This window comes from Megalopta genalis, chromosome 8, assembly GCF_051020955.1.
Source record: "Megalopta genalis isolate 19385.01 chromosome 8, iyMegGena1_principal, whole genome shotgun sequence".
In the NCBI taxonomy this organism is placed as follows: domain Eukaryota; kingdom Metazoa; phylum Arthropoda; class Insecta; order Hymenoptera; family Halictidae; genus Megalopta; species Megalopta genalis.
The window spans coordinates 21,048,518-21,064,682 of NC_135020.1; the positions used below are offsets into that span (position 1 = coordinate 21,048,518).

At 38.1% G+C, this 16,165-nt stretch overlaps 1 protein-coding gene and 1 long non-coding RNA gene across 2 annotated transcripts in view; one reads left to right on the plus strand and one right to left on the minus strand.

Moving 5' to 3' along the window:
- Positions 1–16,145, plus strand: part of LOC117227350 (phospholipid-transporting ATPase IF) — a 36,635-nt gene extending 20,490 nt beyond the window's left edge. The window contains exons 2-19 of the mRNA XM_076524236.1: positions 480–584; positions 3,059–3,316; positions 5,185–5,337; positions 5,435–5,730; positions 6,577–6,791; positions 7,456–7,742; positions 9,028–9,207; positions 9,453–9,600; positions 9,676–9,818; positions 11,723–11,962; positions 12,074–12,216; positions 13,040–13,199; positions 13,274–13,582; positions 13,656–13,842; positions 13,923–14,068; positions 14,136–14,239; positions 15,721–15,946; positions 16,028–16,145. Of these exons, the coding sequence (XP_076380351.1) occupies positions 480–584; positions 3,059–3,316; positions 5,185–5,337; positions 5,435–5,730; positions 6,577–6,791; positions 7,456–7,742; positions 9,028–9,207; positions 9,453–9,600; positions 9,676–9,818; positions 11,723–11,962; positions 12,074–12,216; positions 13,040–13,199; positions 13,274–13,582; positions 13,656–13,842; positions 13,923–14,068; positions 14,136–14,239; positions 15,721–15,946; positions 16,028–16,090 (3,363 nt within the window). The 3' untranslated portion in view covers positions 16,091–16,145. The remainder of the gene's footprint in view (positions 1–479; positions 585–3,058; positions 3,317–5,184; positions 5,338–5,434; positions 5,731–6,576; positions 6,792–7,455; positions 7,743–9,027; positions 9,208–9,452; positions 9,601–9,675; positions 9,819–11,722; positions 11,963–12,073; positions 12,217–13,039; positions 13,200–13,273; positions 13,583–13,655; positions 13,843–13,922; positions 14,069–14,135; positions 14,240–15,720; positions 15,947–16,027) is intronic.
- LOC143259939 (uncharacterized) lies at positions 9,806–11,675 on the minus strand. The gene is made up of 2 exons (XR_013033996.1): positions 10,354–11,675; positions 9,806–10,135 (listed from the first exon to the last, which is right to left on the minus strand). It is a non-coding gene; the product is annotated as an uncharacterized LOC143259939 (long non-coding RNA).
- Positions 16,146–16,165: the final 20 nt, after the last annotated feature.

Consider the following 16,165-nt stretch of genomic DNA (forward strand, 5'->3'; position numbering starts at 1 on the left):
AAAGGTTATAATTTGAATTCTTCGGTATTTTCCATAATACACAAAACTCTCTTAGATACGAATAATTAAACAAATAGGAGATTTTCGTGATATTTTGAATAATTATGCGATGCTGGTAACCAATATTTCATTCGGACTGGTAAAACATTATCATTGCACTTTGAGAAGCTACTTTCACTCCTTTCATGTGAACGAAGGCTGATTAACTTTTTCTAATTAACTTCTCTCAAAATTTAAACAATATCGGCGTGTATCACTTCCAGGCCTTCGCTTGTGAGTCACTTGCCACCTTATCGGTTTAGTGAAACGTTCAGATAGGAAATCGCTTTAAATAGACACGGCTTGACACGTGCCAGTTTTGACACTGAGAGCCGCGGTTTTCCGGGAAATGTACGTTCTAAAACGTATTGTTCGTAAATATTAGCGATCGCTTAATTGTTTATACATGTCTTTGGTAATGAGTTCATTCACACTTACAGGGTTCTGCGAGTTCAACGTACACGGATCAAAGAATTATAAAAATTAGCGCTAACAATGAACCGTCAGAAACCGTTTACCCGAAGAATCGAATTGTGTCGAATAAGGTGAGCATTTAATTTAATTAATCAACTTTATAATATGTCCAGGTCCATTCAAATCTTTCTTCGTAAATAGACTGTGAATTTACTTCTGTACAAATAAATATTAAAAGACTGATCAAGTGATCTAGGCTCTTCGTTAACGATCACGAATTAAGAACAAACTAAAGCTGATTTAAATCTAGTAGTGCACGGCGAAGTTTACACGAAGTACGTACGGTTAAATTTACAGGCCCCATCTTTCTCACACTTCTCGAGCTGAAACCACATTTCAGTAGCCAAGAATAGAATACAATTTTATTTTATAAAATAATATAATAAAATATATATATATATATATAATTATATAATAAAGTACATAATAAAAAATAATACTATAAAATATTTTATTTTATTTTTCAGTAATTATCATCTTACTTTTATAAATGCAGCACCAATGGATAGATAGAATCCTTCTATTTAAAATGAGTCTAAACCTAGTCCATAAATCAGACTACGTTTTTCGGAGAGCTTATCATTACAGATTGCTCTTATATTAATTAATTATAATATTAAAATATAATATTAATTCATCCGAGAATAGTTCAAATTAGTCCAATTTACATCGTGTCTAGACACATTTTAATCAGAAGAAACTCAGCTGTCCTTTGATGTTATAATTATAAAGGTAAGGCGACAATGACTGAAAATGAAATTTTCTTTATTGCACGTTTATTTTATGCTTATCGCAGTGCCGCATTTAACCTTTCAAATGCCGAATCTCGATCATTACTATTCGATTTCTATCTTGCACCGTGTAAATTTAACCGCGCACTGTACTACTTACTTAACCCTTTGAAGTCTGATTTATTTTTTGTTAATTTGCGTTATATATGAAGTCAAGCTTTACGTACATGTAGATGCTAAGAACAAGAAATGTTGATTTCATTAGTGTAGGTTATCCCTTTTAGACGCTAAAGAGCTGGGACACATGTGTCCCATTGGTTACATGTAAACAAATATGTGCGTGGTATGCATTCTAAGACTGGTGTATTCGTGTATTGTGGAAAAACGGGATTCGTTTCTCCCAATAGGCGTACGAAATCCATACGTGGGTGGGACACATATGTCCCGATAGACCCCAAAGGGTTAAGATTTTCATATGCTTCAAATATTTTTCACATTTTCACATGTTGAATAATAGTATCGTCCTGAATTCTATAGTTCTCTTCCATAAACATGCGTGTACTATTGGAAGCTAAAGAAAATGGTCTCTACCCACAAATTAAACAACGCGCGGGGCAAGGGGAATCGGTCGTCCATCGAAGCACCACTGAATCCCTCCTACTTTTAAGATTCTGAGTCACTATTGGCTAAGCTACGCGCTGGACAAAAGACCTGATTAGGTGGAGCGAGTAACCGCTTTCCTTTGATCCTCGCGTTGTTTAGTTTGTGAGTAGAGGCCATTTTCTTTTAGCTCCCAATAGTACAAACATATTTATGGAAGAGAACTCTAGAAATAAGGACGATACTTAATCCGCTAACTTTCACGATCCCTATTTGGGGATTTTGGAATTTTACGTATACTACTTGGCGCGAAGTATCAGGTGCGTTTGACAGTATAATGTCATTTTATACATATCAGTCAATATTGTTTATAGCAGACGATGTGTATTTTGTGTTTCGTTTCTTTTCAACAAGTGAACTAATTTGGAAATCATCTGTAAGTTGAACACAACAAAATTATCATGTTTGAAGCATGATATTTTTGGTTTGGTTTTTATATTATAATTAAATATCATACACAAATATGTAATTTAGAGACTATATAGTAACTATGTGTTACTTACTTAGTCTTTTGTTTTTCATACAATAAAATTTGTCTTTCTTTTTCGTATTCATGCAACCTGCCACAATCCCCATTTGTGACTTTTTAAAGTTTTAAGTAAAACTTTTTGTTGCGCATATACATAACTTTTGCCGTCAAAAGTTCAAAAAATAAATTTGCAGTTAGAAAACGGTAATTGAGATTTTTTAGTAATAATAGCTAATATTAATATAAATAAACATAAAGATCTAATAGGTTAATAGGGACGATACTAATTAGTCAATATGCGAAAATGTGAAAAACATTTGAAGCATATGAAGATCTTAAGTAAATAGTACAGTTTCATTCATGGTACGGAAACCATTCTTTCTAGATGCCAATAGTACTTGAAAACTCTTGATGTGATATAATATGAGATATGATAAAAGCGTATTGCACAATGGTATTTTCACCTTGAACGAGTGCATAAACATATACAGTTCTTAAGGCCGTGTTAATAGATATGATGACGTAAAATATCTTCCGAACACGGAGCGTTCAAATTTTTCGGTCATAAACTGAAAATTCGGATGCAGGTTTAGAAACCTCTACGAAAAATAATTCGAACCGCCACTGTCTACTGTTCGAATTTCTTGCTTAATTGTACATTTCATTTTTTTATGCATGTTCCAAGTACACAATTTGGAACTTCCTGCCGAAGAATCTGTTCGAGCAGTTCAGGCGGATCGCAAACTTTTATTTCCTCCTGTCGGCGTTTACATCAACGTTGTCGAGAACATCTGCAATATCACCACTCACCAGCATTTTGCCACTTGCCTTCGTCGTTTTCGTGACCGCTTGTAAACAGGCATACGAAGATTATCAGCGTTACATCGGTGACAAGCGCATAAATCGAAGACGCGTGAACGTCATGCGCAGAAAATGTATACAGGTAAAAAGCGTATTTGCATACAACATCTGGCTTTATTTGACCGCGCTCGAGGCTGACCGCAAACGTTAGGTTGCTAATCCGAAGCTTATGGTATATGTACCGTGAACACGCCGCGCCATCATGCTCGATAGAGCCGTCGTTGTAATAAATGCTAATATGCAACACATCATGCTGGGATTTCAAATTCTCAGTCTCGCAATTAGTAAGATCACAATTTAATTTTAAATGCTACATGGTACTTCCAAACATCGTCTATAAGCAGAAATCGTGTTCTTTTTTTGTTTATTCTATTATAATCTGAACGGTCATTCTTATGATAAAAAAAGATGATTTTATATTACATGATGTTTTACACCATGCATTACCTATTATAATTTGTATTTTTTAACGTAGATATATTTGTGCGATTTCTTTAGTAAGAACAAATTGTCTGTATATTGCAAGAATTTTCTTACCTATTATTATTACGACAGTTCTGTTACATGCAAGTCTACCCGCGTTTATGATTGAATTATGACATTACCTAATTTATCTTACGAATTGTGTGTATATGTTACAGTGAAACGCCGAAATCTGGAGAATGTCGACTTTCACCGGTGAATGTCAACATTCACATAGTCGCTTGGTGTATGTCCGAAATATTTGCTAAATACCCTTATTTCTGACTTACACCGGTAAATGTTGACATTCACCATGCACTAATGGTGAATGTTGAACATGTTGGAGATTTATATTTTCTTCTCCGTAATTCAGTCGCTATAAAACGCCACAAGGGTGACGTAACTTTTTCGCCTCTTTTTCTGAAAGGAATGACCAAGAATTTAAAATACACGGCACATTCTACATGAGAAAAGAAAATAATAGTAATAAAAAAATTACTTACTTATGCGATTCAAATCTTATTTATTGCAACAACTTCAACTATTATGACACTTTGAATTGCACAAGAGTTCCTTGCTTTTACAACTGCATTTATTTGTGGAACACTTCCTTTTGCAATGACAGGTTTTGGACCTCCACCAGAGCATATCTGTGATTGTCGACACACACCGGAGAGGGTCCGAATGTACAACAATGTAATGAAATATTCGATCTTTCACCGACGTATCTGGTATCTGTTGACATTCACCGGTGAAAGTCGACATTCTCCAATTTCGGTCATTCACGGTAACATATATACTATCGTGACTCTGCACTTTCGTTCATATCCTTTTAGTTTTCGGAAAGTTTGTCTACTTTTCCTGTGTATTTGGTCCCTTGTAGGTTAAATCCAAAAAGGCAACTGTTGTTATATCATTTTATCATTTGACATAACCTACAGATAATGATTGCAGTTGCTTTATCATTGAGTGCAATGTCTCGTCCGTTTGCTACAAATGTTTTGTCAGCCAATACAAGATTACCTCATTGTCAGCGTATTTCGTATATATCTCTTTATGACTGATTATTCCGAGTACACATACACACATACAGCACGACTGCATATTATTTTCGCGTTTTAGTTTACACGCGAGTGTTATCTTTCCGATTCTAACATGACGCAAATCAGCGTCCCTATGTGCAGTAATGTCTCCCTAATTCGCGCTCAGATTGCGTACAAAAAATTGGGAAGAGAACAATTTGGGAAGAGAAGATACGATTATTCGAGCCTTGCGTCTCGTTTTTATAGTTGTTGACAATCGATCGTTGTAAAAACGAGACACAAGGCTTTAATAATCGCATCTTCTCTTCCCAATTTTTTGTACGCAATCCGAGCGCGAATTTCGTTATTTCGCCGCGCTCTCCATCACTGTACAATTTAAGCATCGTATTTTCTATAATTTCTTGTTTTACTGTAACCTTGACCATTATTATTATTATACGCGTAGTCAATTCACTGCGAAGAGATAGTGGTCGGTGATCTGGTGAAGGTGTCACGAGACGAAGACATACCTTGTGATCTTTTACTTCTGCATGCGTTGGAAGAAGATGAGCGTTGTTACGTTACCACCGCCAATCTTGACGGAGAGAATAACTTGAAGGTAAAAAGGTCTTTCTTGAAAAGAAAGAAAAAACGATCCCACAAGATTTCTTTACAAATTCGATCTCACCCGTTCGATTCATTTGTCATCTGTTTAGATGTTGATAGTTCCGAAGGTGCTCTCGAAAATGACCGTGACGGAAATCGCATCGATGGAGGCCACTGTCACCTGTCAGCATCCTTCGTCCGATCTGTACAGTTTCCACGGGAAGCTGGAAATCAATGATAACGACAGCGAACGCTGTGGCCCTCTAACTAGCGAGAACCTATTGCTTCGTGGTTCCACATTGAAAGATACGGACCACATAATCGGGTGCGCGGTATACACCGGGCAAGACACGAAGTTGTCCTTGAACTCGAAAATCAGGAGTAACAAGTTCTCCACTGCCGAGAGGTAGGCGGATTTTTCTAACCGTGAAACCATACGTTATGCAGTGGTGCACGGTTAAATTTACATCGATTCATATCTTAATCCATTCGTATCTTAATCCAAGAACTGTATCCAGCACAGCTCGACAAGATAAACTCAGAATAAAAAAGAATTTCGTTTTCAGTAATTATCGCTGTATCTTCGTAATTATAGCATCAATGCATAACCGAGATTTTTCTGATTAAAATAAGCCCAGACACGATGCAAATCGGATTAATTTAAGCTATTCTTAAATTAATCAATAAACAATCTATATGGTGAGTCACGCAACTCGCATACTCGAAATAACTTTAAAATTATGCTTTTTATGAAAAATGATTGAATATACCGTTTTAAAGGTGGGCAAATATTATATGTAGGGGGTGACCAAATTATCAAGACTACTAATGTAAAATTCCTTGAAATGAGCAAGTTACGTGGCTCACCCGGTATAACGATAAGCTTTTCGATCAACGTAGTCCGATTTACATCGTGCTTGGACTCATTTTAACCAGAAGAATCTCGGCTATCCATAGGTGCTACAATTATAAAAGTAAGACGAGAATTGCTGAAAAGAAATTCTCTTTTTTGTATGTTTACTTTGTCTAAACCCCTGTTGACGTACGTTTATCTCCTTTTTCTTCGCTCCAGTCATTCTCCATCCTCGTCTAGTGAGATAAGGCCTCGATAATTGTAAGCTTGAGGCACTGCGATGGGAAAGAAAGAGTCGGACTGGGTCGTGTAAATTTAAGCGTACAAATTTCATGTAAACTAAACCGTGCACCACTGTACAGTACTAGTCCGCAGATGTTACAAGGTGTTTGATTACAGATCGATTAACAAGTACATCATCGTATTCATAATACTACTGCTGGTTGAAGTAATAGAGTCTTGCTCGATGAAAACTCTGATCGACGCGACACAACATTGGAAATCGTACCTCGGTGACCACGAAGCGCTGGCTTTTGGGTCGTTGGTCGATAACTTTTTCGCCTTCCTAGTCTTGTACAGTTACATCGTCCCCATATCGTTGTACGTCACAATAGGTAAGAGACATTGTTCTTTTCGTTTTTTCAAACGTTTATTAATGCTAGGTTTTGCTTCATAAAAATAACAAGTATATGTTTATTCAGATCTTTGGCGATTTTTATTGTAATTCCATATTAACAATTTCGATGAGAGTAGATTAAAAAATTTGTAACGCGTCATTTCGCCGCGTTTCGTAAACCTAGTGTTAAAACCGTCGCGCGATACAAAGTTATTCGTGCCAAAATTAAATAGGGGACCTCGAATAAAGGTACATGATGCATTTATGACTTTTTGATATAACGTAGTTTAATGTTATACCGTATTTGATAGATAGATCGTTTAGATGATTCCCGATGAAAAAGGCCTTTATTCCATTGAAAACAATCAATTGATCTCAATATTCGTTATAATAAAATCAAATAATTAAAGACGGCAATAAACATTTCTTCCTGCGTGAAGAAATATTACGCGTATTTTACGTGTAGTTTAATTCAACTACCGACAATGTGCACTAAAGTGATATACAAGGACTGTAGAATCATGCCACACTGATTACTGAATTTCAAGAAAAATGCAACATGGAACCGTATCCAAGATTCCCATTCAATTGTCGGAGATATTGCACTCCTGATCAACATAGAGAGACACGTGGCAATCTGTGATCAATTGTTCTCGTTACAGAATTACAAAAATTCCTCGGTTCGTTTTTCTTCAGCTGGGACATCGACCTCTACGACGAGAAAACGGATCAACCGGCAATAACTAATTCATCGGACTTAAACGAGGAGCTAGGTCAGATCGAGTTCCTATTCACGGACAAGACTGGCACACTGACCGAAAACCTAATGGTGTTCAGGCGTTGCTCCATCGACGGGAAACTGTACATGGAAAAGGACTGCGATGGCCATTTGTACTCCTTACCTCCCAGTGGAGACGTTGAGGAAACTGAGAGGCTGTTCGACTGGGAGGTAATTATTTTAAATAGACCTTTATTTAACACCATTGTAGCCATCATCGTTTACGGCGTTTCAAATGTGTTCACACATTTGATGTTACATAAATTATTGATGTTACATAAAACGCCTTAGAAGTGGAATGCTTGTTTCAGGCATTAAAAAGGTTCGCAAAATAACCATTTCGAAATTTCATTTCTTGTGTAACGTGTTGATTGAGGTTGCAAAGAAAGGACACAGGGTGTTGGTAAAACTCAACTGGACTTTATTTTGCGTTGTTCGGCAGAATAGTTAATAAGAAGAAGCTTGTGCAGTTTCTTGTCTCCGTTATTTATATTCTTTCCCCCAAAAAGGCCACGTCTTTTTGGGAGACTTGCTGTCTTTCTTTTACCCCCGTCCAGTTTGGCGGGAGGAGATGCACGTGGAGGTGATGAAAAAAATAAAGGAATAAAGCCATTTCCGTACTTGCAAACGTCAAGGAAGTTTTCTCTCTGCCAAATCCTTGGCATCTGCAAGCGGACTGTTTTAATGGTTATTACGGTCGCCGACCGTGTGCCGCTACACTTGCGATAGCAGTTTTATTAAACAACCATTTAGAAATATACATATATGCATATGTACGTAGATCATTAAGACTTTGCCGTTCCCATGTTGTCGTAACATTCGGAGCTAACGAGTAAATGCAGGCGGCAGACGAAACTATCGTATTTCTGGAATAAACGTCGAGGTGTTAACACGTAGAAGACACACGCTTCTCATGATTACACAGATGACATTGTTTACCTTCAATAGGCGATTGACAAATGGCAAACATACTTTTAAGGATACGACAATGCTCAATTTAATTTAAAAAATCGTGTCTTAATTTCGATGTTTATATTAAATCTATAAAACTAGTGCGATTTGTGTCGCTTTTAAGCTGATTTTATTTGGAAAAGCTTCCACAGCTTCGTTTACGAGTTATTAACGAGAAAAACAGTAATGAGAGGCGCCTCGCATGCTGATCTCGCCTCGCATTGGTCACTGATTTTCGCCAATATCTCGTAAACAAAACCGCAGATTGCATTTTTGCTAAGGAAAAAGTTACTAAAAATGACCTCAGGAATCACCCTATTCCGAGTGTTAACATCATTATGGGAAACCCAGTAGAATAAAATGTAGACGTTGTAATTTCACCGTGAAGACATCGCCGATAGAATCGCGAATTTAGAATTTAGAATTTAGAATATACTTGCGATATAATACAGCTGCGTAAAGTGAAACATATTCGATCCATAAAATCGATCCGTTTTGATTCTAGCCAGAGGTATGGCGCTTCATGATAAGTATTTCGCTGTGCCATACGGTACAAATCTCCCCACCGAGCGTAAGATCAACTGTTATCGCGAGACGCGTCGAGTATCGGGAAAGCTTCAGACTGAAGAAGATAACTCGAGTAAACAGTTCGCTAATGATGCATCCGGATTTACCGGAATACCAGGTAACGATGTCACTCGACGTTAGCACCACCTATTTTTATCTTAAATCAATTCTAAGATGGAACAGTTGGAAACTTCCTCCCGTTGACTCGAGCCAACACTGTGGCGATGCAACACACACCGTCTAAATGAGTGTACAAATACTTGTTGTTTTTTTTCGAGACGAGTTAAGTTGCCGATATCCCGGAAGATCAACAGGTGGTTGGTTACAGATTAATAATGAATGCTATACATGTGTGTTCGATAGGCAGCATCAGCCGACGAGAAGGCGTTAGTGGAGGCTGCCGCCAGATGTGGAGTCGTTTTTCAAAACAGCACCAACGATGTGATGGAACTAAGAGTCAAGAACAGCGAGATGATCTTCCAGAAGATGGAGATTTTGGAATTCACTTCCGGTTCGTATTAATTCGTATCGAATCCACGAGTCCGGGATCATAAAAGATTAACAACATTTCATCTGTTTGATGCAGAGCGTAAAAGGATGTCGATAATAGTGAAAGACAACAATGACGATTACTGGCTACACTGTAAGGGAGCGGATTCGGCTGTTTTGCCGATGATAGTGTCAGGAAAGGTCAATGAAACGATCGCTCACGTGGCTGACTTTTCTAGGGTTTGTTTCTTAACTTTTATTCATCGCTAGCAATTCAAGCACTGATCATCTTTTCACACGAGAGTTTCTGTTTTATGCTGCAATTTATAGCATACTGAAAATAATTGGATCTTCTTGAGAAAAGCTAGCCCATTGTTTCTTGTGTCTGTACATGGTATCCTTCTTAATCCAGTAACCCTACATACTCAGTTCCTTTTCCTGCCCAGGTCCAATAGTTTAACTTGTCTATCATGCTCCAGCTTTCCTGTACCGTTTTGCCACATTTTCTCCGCTACAGTTAGCGTTGGTATAAGCTTGAAGCATGCAACAACATCGCGCTATAAAAAATAAACGTTAATGTGCAAGAAAATGTCGATGGCCTTGAAAAAATTCGAATTGAGCACGCTTCGAAACCATTTAAATACCACTGTATCATTTTTTCCTTACTTTCGTAATAACAGAAATAGCTTAGATGTTCAATATAAATGAATCACCCTGTATACAGGGTATATGAAGACTGAAGGCTTCAAGACCCAACACTAACTATTACACTAACCTTTCATTCTCCGCTCTATCATCTCGCGGAATCCTCTTCCTCCTGAATCAGCTTCAGCACCGCTGCCTTCACCTGTGCCTTCTAGCGACTTTTTCACACTCTCCATTCATTTTGTGGACTTACCCTTCTCAAAGTCCCTCGGCTCTTCTCTCAAGCAAATCCTTGGCCATCTCTCCTTTTTCATCCTTAAGACTTTACCAATATACAGGGTGTTCCAAAATTATTGTACAAGCGGAAAATGAGGAGTTCCTGAGGTCGTTTGAAGTAACTTTTTCCTTTACGAAAATTTTCTCCGAGGCATCGTTAACGGGTTATTAACGAAAAACAGTGACCAATGAGAGGCGAGCTCGGCAAGCGACGCGAAGCGGCCGAGCCAATAAGCGGAACTGGGCTTCGTGCGCTCGTTGGTTCGGCTGCTTCGCGTCGACTAATCTCGTCTCTCATTGGCCACTGCTTTTCGCTAATAATTCGTAAACGAAATCGCGGATTGCATTTTCGCTAAGGAAAAAGTTACTTCGAATGACCTCAGGAATCCCCCATTTTTGGATCGCGAGACATTTTTGGGACACCCTGTATGGTTGCTCTCGCGAGAGCAGTAATTATCACCTCCCCTTTTCTTTCTTCCGTCAACCAAATGTACATATGCCAGAGTATTTGGAGCCAATCCTATGACCATTTTGGCATACCTGTTCTGCACTCTTTCCGCCTCTATACACCTTCCACACTCCCATACGTCAGCTACATATAGCAGTCTTGCCCTAACTATAGTGTCCTTCCTTTTTAGATTGAGATGACGACCAAAACGAAAATAATGGAAAAAAACCGAAATCTTAAAACTTTATTATATCTCTGATAAACATGTTTCATTAGCGCATACTTTATAGTGTAGTTATACAATATTACAATGTAATATGTAACGAAAAATGATCTTTTAAGTATAAAACTGACATAAAGTTCGTGCTAGTTGTTTCGTCACTCAAATCGTATTTATTCATTTTGCCTATCGTTGAGCATACAGGATATTCACGTTACGATATGGCAGACAGATAGACACTATCATTGTTGTAGCGAGATTAATTATGATCGCGCGTGGTTGAGTAAAAAATGTTCAGAAAAACCATAAGCGAAAATAATCATTCGTGTTACTACTCGAATAAATAATTGATAAACCATTCGAACAACTAGAAAGAACAACGTGTTACGAACAACGATTGTCTTATTTAATTATTCTCCGAACAAACGATTCGACTTCGAAGAATATATTCGAATAATTATCTCAAATTAATATTTATACAAAACTATTCGACAAATTACCATCTTTATCTAGAAAGCTAGTGCACGAAGAGTTTTGAAAGAAATCGTGTTGCAGAGAGGTTTGCGGACGTTGGTGGTCGCGTACAAGAAAATGAACCAGAAAGAATACACGAGGCTGATTGGCAAAGTACAAAGGGCCAGACAAGTGATCGGTATAGAACGAGCGATGCGCACAGAGAAAGCCTACAATCAAATGGAGGGCGGTCTCACTTTGCTAGGTGTGACCGCTGTGGAGGATCGTCTTCAAGACGAGGTGCCGGAGACGCTCGAGTGTTTGCGGGTCGCGGGCATCAAAGTGAGACTCCCAGAGCTAATTGCCATCAAACCGTAACGCGGTTTCCCAAATTTATCAACTCAATCAAAATCAAATCTCCCCTTCTCTATTGTCTATCGTTACGCGGGACAGATATGGGTGCTGACTGGAGACAAAGCGGAAACCGCGGAAAACATAGCCTTCCTGTGCGGCCAATTTAAAGAGGGTACGGAGATATTGAGAATGGTGGACTTGGAAACGCCGCAAATATGCATCGACCGTATTGCGTACTTCGAGTGAGTGTAATCTGTTCTTCATCGGACGCGTTGCTAGTACAGCAATTTCTCCCTAATTTGCGCTCGAATTGCGCACAAAAATGGACAAATTCGGAAGAGGAGATTTGATTATTCATTGTCATTCAAATTGTCCATTTTTCTGCGCAATCTGAGCGCGAATTAGGGAGAAATTACTGTATTTGAGACTAATTTCGATAATCCAAATTACCAAAAGTATCACACTTACAGTAAATTCTCCCTAATTCGCGCTCAAATTGGGCACAAAAATGGACAATTTAGAGAGAGGAGATACGATTATTCGAGCCTTGCAGCTCGTTTTTTAATAGAAGTTGACAATTGGTAACTATAAAATAATAACAGAATATAATAAAAGAATATAATATAACAGAAAAATATAGTATAATAAAAGAATAATCGTATCTCCCCTTCCCAAATTGTCCATTTTTGTGCGTAATCTGAGCACGAATTAGGGAGAAATTACTGTATTTGGGACTAATTTCGATAATCCAAATTACCAAAAGTATTACACTTACAGTAAATTCTTCCTAATTCGCGGCACAAAAATGGACAATTTAGAAAGAGGAGATACGATTATTCGAGCCTTGCAGCTCGTTTTTTAATAGAAGTTGACAATTGGTAACTATAAAATAATAATAGAATATAATATAATAGAAAAATATAATATAATAAAAGAATAATCGTACCTCCTCTTCCCAAATTGTCCATTTTTGTGCGCAATCTGAGCGCGAATTACGGAGAAATTACCGTAACTCCGTGGAATGTAACACCACGAATAATAAAAGCGTGTTTCTACTTGTTTTAGACGGCGAATGATCCTCGAGCCTCACAAGCAATACGGTCTATTGGTTGACGGATGCAGTATATCGATAGCGTTGCATAGCTGCCCAAATGAATTCCGATCAATCGGAATGACCTGCGAGGCGGTGGTTTGTTGCAGATTGACTCCTTTGCAAAAAAGCGAGGCAAGTTACCGTAAAACTGAATCGCGTCTTCCGTGGAACAGTCGGTCTGATATTTCGCGATTTCCATTACACAGATAGTGAGTTTAATTAAAAAAGCAAGCACAAGGCCGCAAACCGCTGCCATCGGTGACGGGGGCAACGACATTGCTATGATACAGGAAGCACACGTCGGGATCGGGATAATGGGCAAAGAGGGTCGCCAAGCGACCATGAGCTCCGATTTCGCAATAGCAAAGTTTCGATTTTTGAAGAAAACGCTGCTGGTTCACGGCCAGTGGTACTACATGCGGATCAGCACTCTGACACTGTATTTCTTTTACAAGAATATATTATTTATCACGCCGCAGCTGCTGTTCGGTATCCACAGCGGTTTCTCTCTACAGGTAACGTACGAAATGCTTGAATGGAAACGCTGCCAATATGACAGGATGTACGGATTCGACGATTTTCTTGCAGGCACTTTACGATGGCATGTTTTTAATGCTTTTCAATGTATTATTCACGTCCATTCCGATATTAGTGTACGGAGTAATGGAACAGAATTACTCCGCCGATAAGCTACTACGGTTTCCGTATCTATACAAAATGTACAGAAAGAATTATTTGTTGAGCAGTAAACAGGCGTTTATATGGAGCATTCTAGGTAAATGATCATTCAATTCTCGGAAGCGCTTACGAAATAATTAGCATGCTTAATTAATAATGATGTCAATTTCTAATCAGGTGTTTGGCATGCTATTGCTATATATTTTATGACGCAAGTTTTCATTAGTATTAATCCCGTCAGTTTATTCAATAATACGCCAGTGGAACAGTGGACATTCGGCACATTCGTTCTTCACGTGGTCACGTTACTGGCCAATGTAAAGGTACATACACGCGCGTCTAATATAGCTATGGATACAAAAAGTAGAATTCATGAATGCTCACTTTCAGGTATTGGTTTACAGTTCGTACTGGACGATACCGTTGGTTTTGTCAGTGATACTTTCCGAGTTAGCGTTCATCTTGTTTACAGTTTACTACTCTTCCGTACGCCAGTAAGTATATCGGAATTTTTCGTTTGCACTACACTGTAACAACTGCATTAAGGGGAAGCCCTTGAGTAAACCGTTAAAATAAGGATAATTTTCGGCAATGTTTTTATAACGTAAAACATTGACGAAATTTCTCGTCACTTTCCATACATTTTCTCTGATACTTCAAGATACATAAATTTCGTTTTCGTTATAATCTATCAACTTTTACTGAAATTATGACTCTTATTCTCCATGAACCTCCCGCTCGACGGTGTTGATCGGCGTGCAGTCTAGCATTTTTTCCTTTGGTTTAGAACAAAAAATGAAACGGAGTTATTTTCATAATAAAACTACGCGTTGCTTGAACCTAAATCCATTTTTTAAAAATGCAAAAGGAATGATAATACGGTGTACTGAAAACAAAGGAGTGATTCTCACGAACAATTTTTATTTTAATTATGCAATGAACATAATTTGAAGAATTAATATTATGAATTAATATTATGGTTCACACAATGAAGGGTAAAGCAGTTTAATGATTTCGCCGTAAATGCGTTCATTTTTTTCCAATTCTTTAATAACGCTTTATTTTATCATTCAAAATAAATACATTAATCGGGAGTGGTTGGAAAAAAAAGTAATGTGCTTTTAATAGTTTTTTGAAGACAAGTGATATTCGTAAATTCTTCCGCGTAATTCTGCAAAATGACCGCAACGATTCGATGATTTTTTTAGTACGTTACAAACGACGATATTTTTAACAACTTCTTCCTTTGCGCATAATAAACGATCGGCTTTAATGTCCGAGATATTGGCAAAATACTATTGATAACATGCGAGCTCGTGGCTACCGCGATCCACTATTATACAGGATGGGTCGTAATTCGTAGTGCAACCGGGCAGGGGATGATTCTACGTGAGAAAAGAAGAAAAAAATTTGGAAACACTTTTTCATCCGGGACTGAAATAAAAATTTTACGCGTGAATCGCTCCTTTGTTTTCCGAGCAGCGTATATTATCGTTTCTCCCGTATTTTTTGTAAACAAGATTTAAGCTCATACGAGCTTAAAAAAACTGCGTTTTATTCTCTGTTCTAAATCGAAGGGAAAAAATGCTAGACTGCACGTCAAACAACACTGTCGACCGAGAGATTCATGGAGAACAATATTTACTGTTTCAGTAAACGATGATAAAACGTAACGAAGACAAAAATGTATCTCAAAATGTCAAAGAATGTGTGTGTGAGAATTGACGAAAAGTTCCATCGACGTTGTATTGTACATTATAAAGAAATTGCCGCAAATCATCCTTATTTTTTATCGGAGTTACGCGTGGCTCCCCCTCCCCCTTGATTGTTTCCTGTACAAACAAACGATAAAAGCGAAGTTAATAAATCAGCAGAAACGTGTGGTCTCTGCGACAAGTTCCACCTTGTTCTTTAACTACGCTTTCGTAAACACGCGCGGTCTTAAAACCAAGAACGAAAAACACTGTGATTTCAGACGGTACGACGGCGACATGTTGTCCGTCTTCCCGAAAATATTATCATCGGTATCGTTGTGGCTGCTGGCTATAGTGATCGTGATTATCTGCCTAATACCTGACTGTATAATATTGACGTATAGCAGGTACATGCCTGCCCGCATAACGAGGAGAAACGAAGAACATCCGCGAAACGTAGTCAGTCATGCGAGCGACAACGGAGAGACACAGTCGTCGGAAACAAAGGTAACGATTATACGTTTCGTAGACGCTAGGACAAGGTGCTATTATACCCAGCCAGCCGAAAATCATATCCTTGTATTGCAGTCCCAAGGATTGTTCCGCTTAAAACCGTGGAAGAGCCAATTCACACCAGCCAAGATTGTATAATTATGACGGCAAACGACTATCGAATTAGTGATTTATAGATAACCTCCAGCAAAACGTAAGTCACACATTGAATTA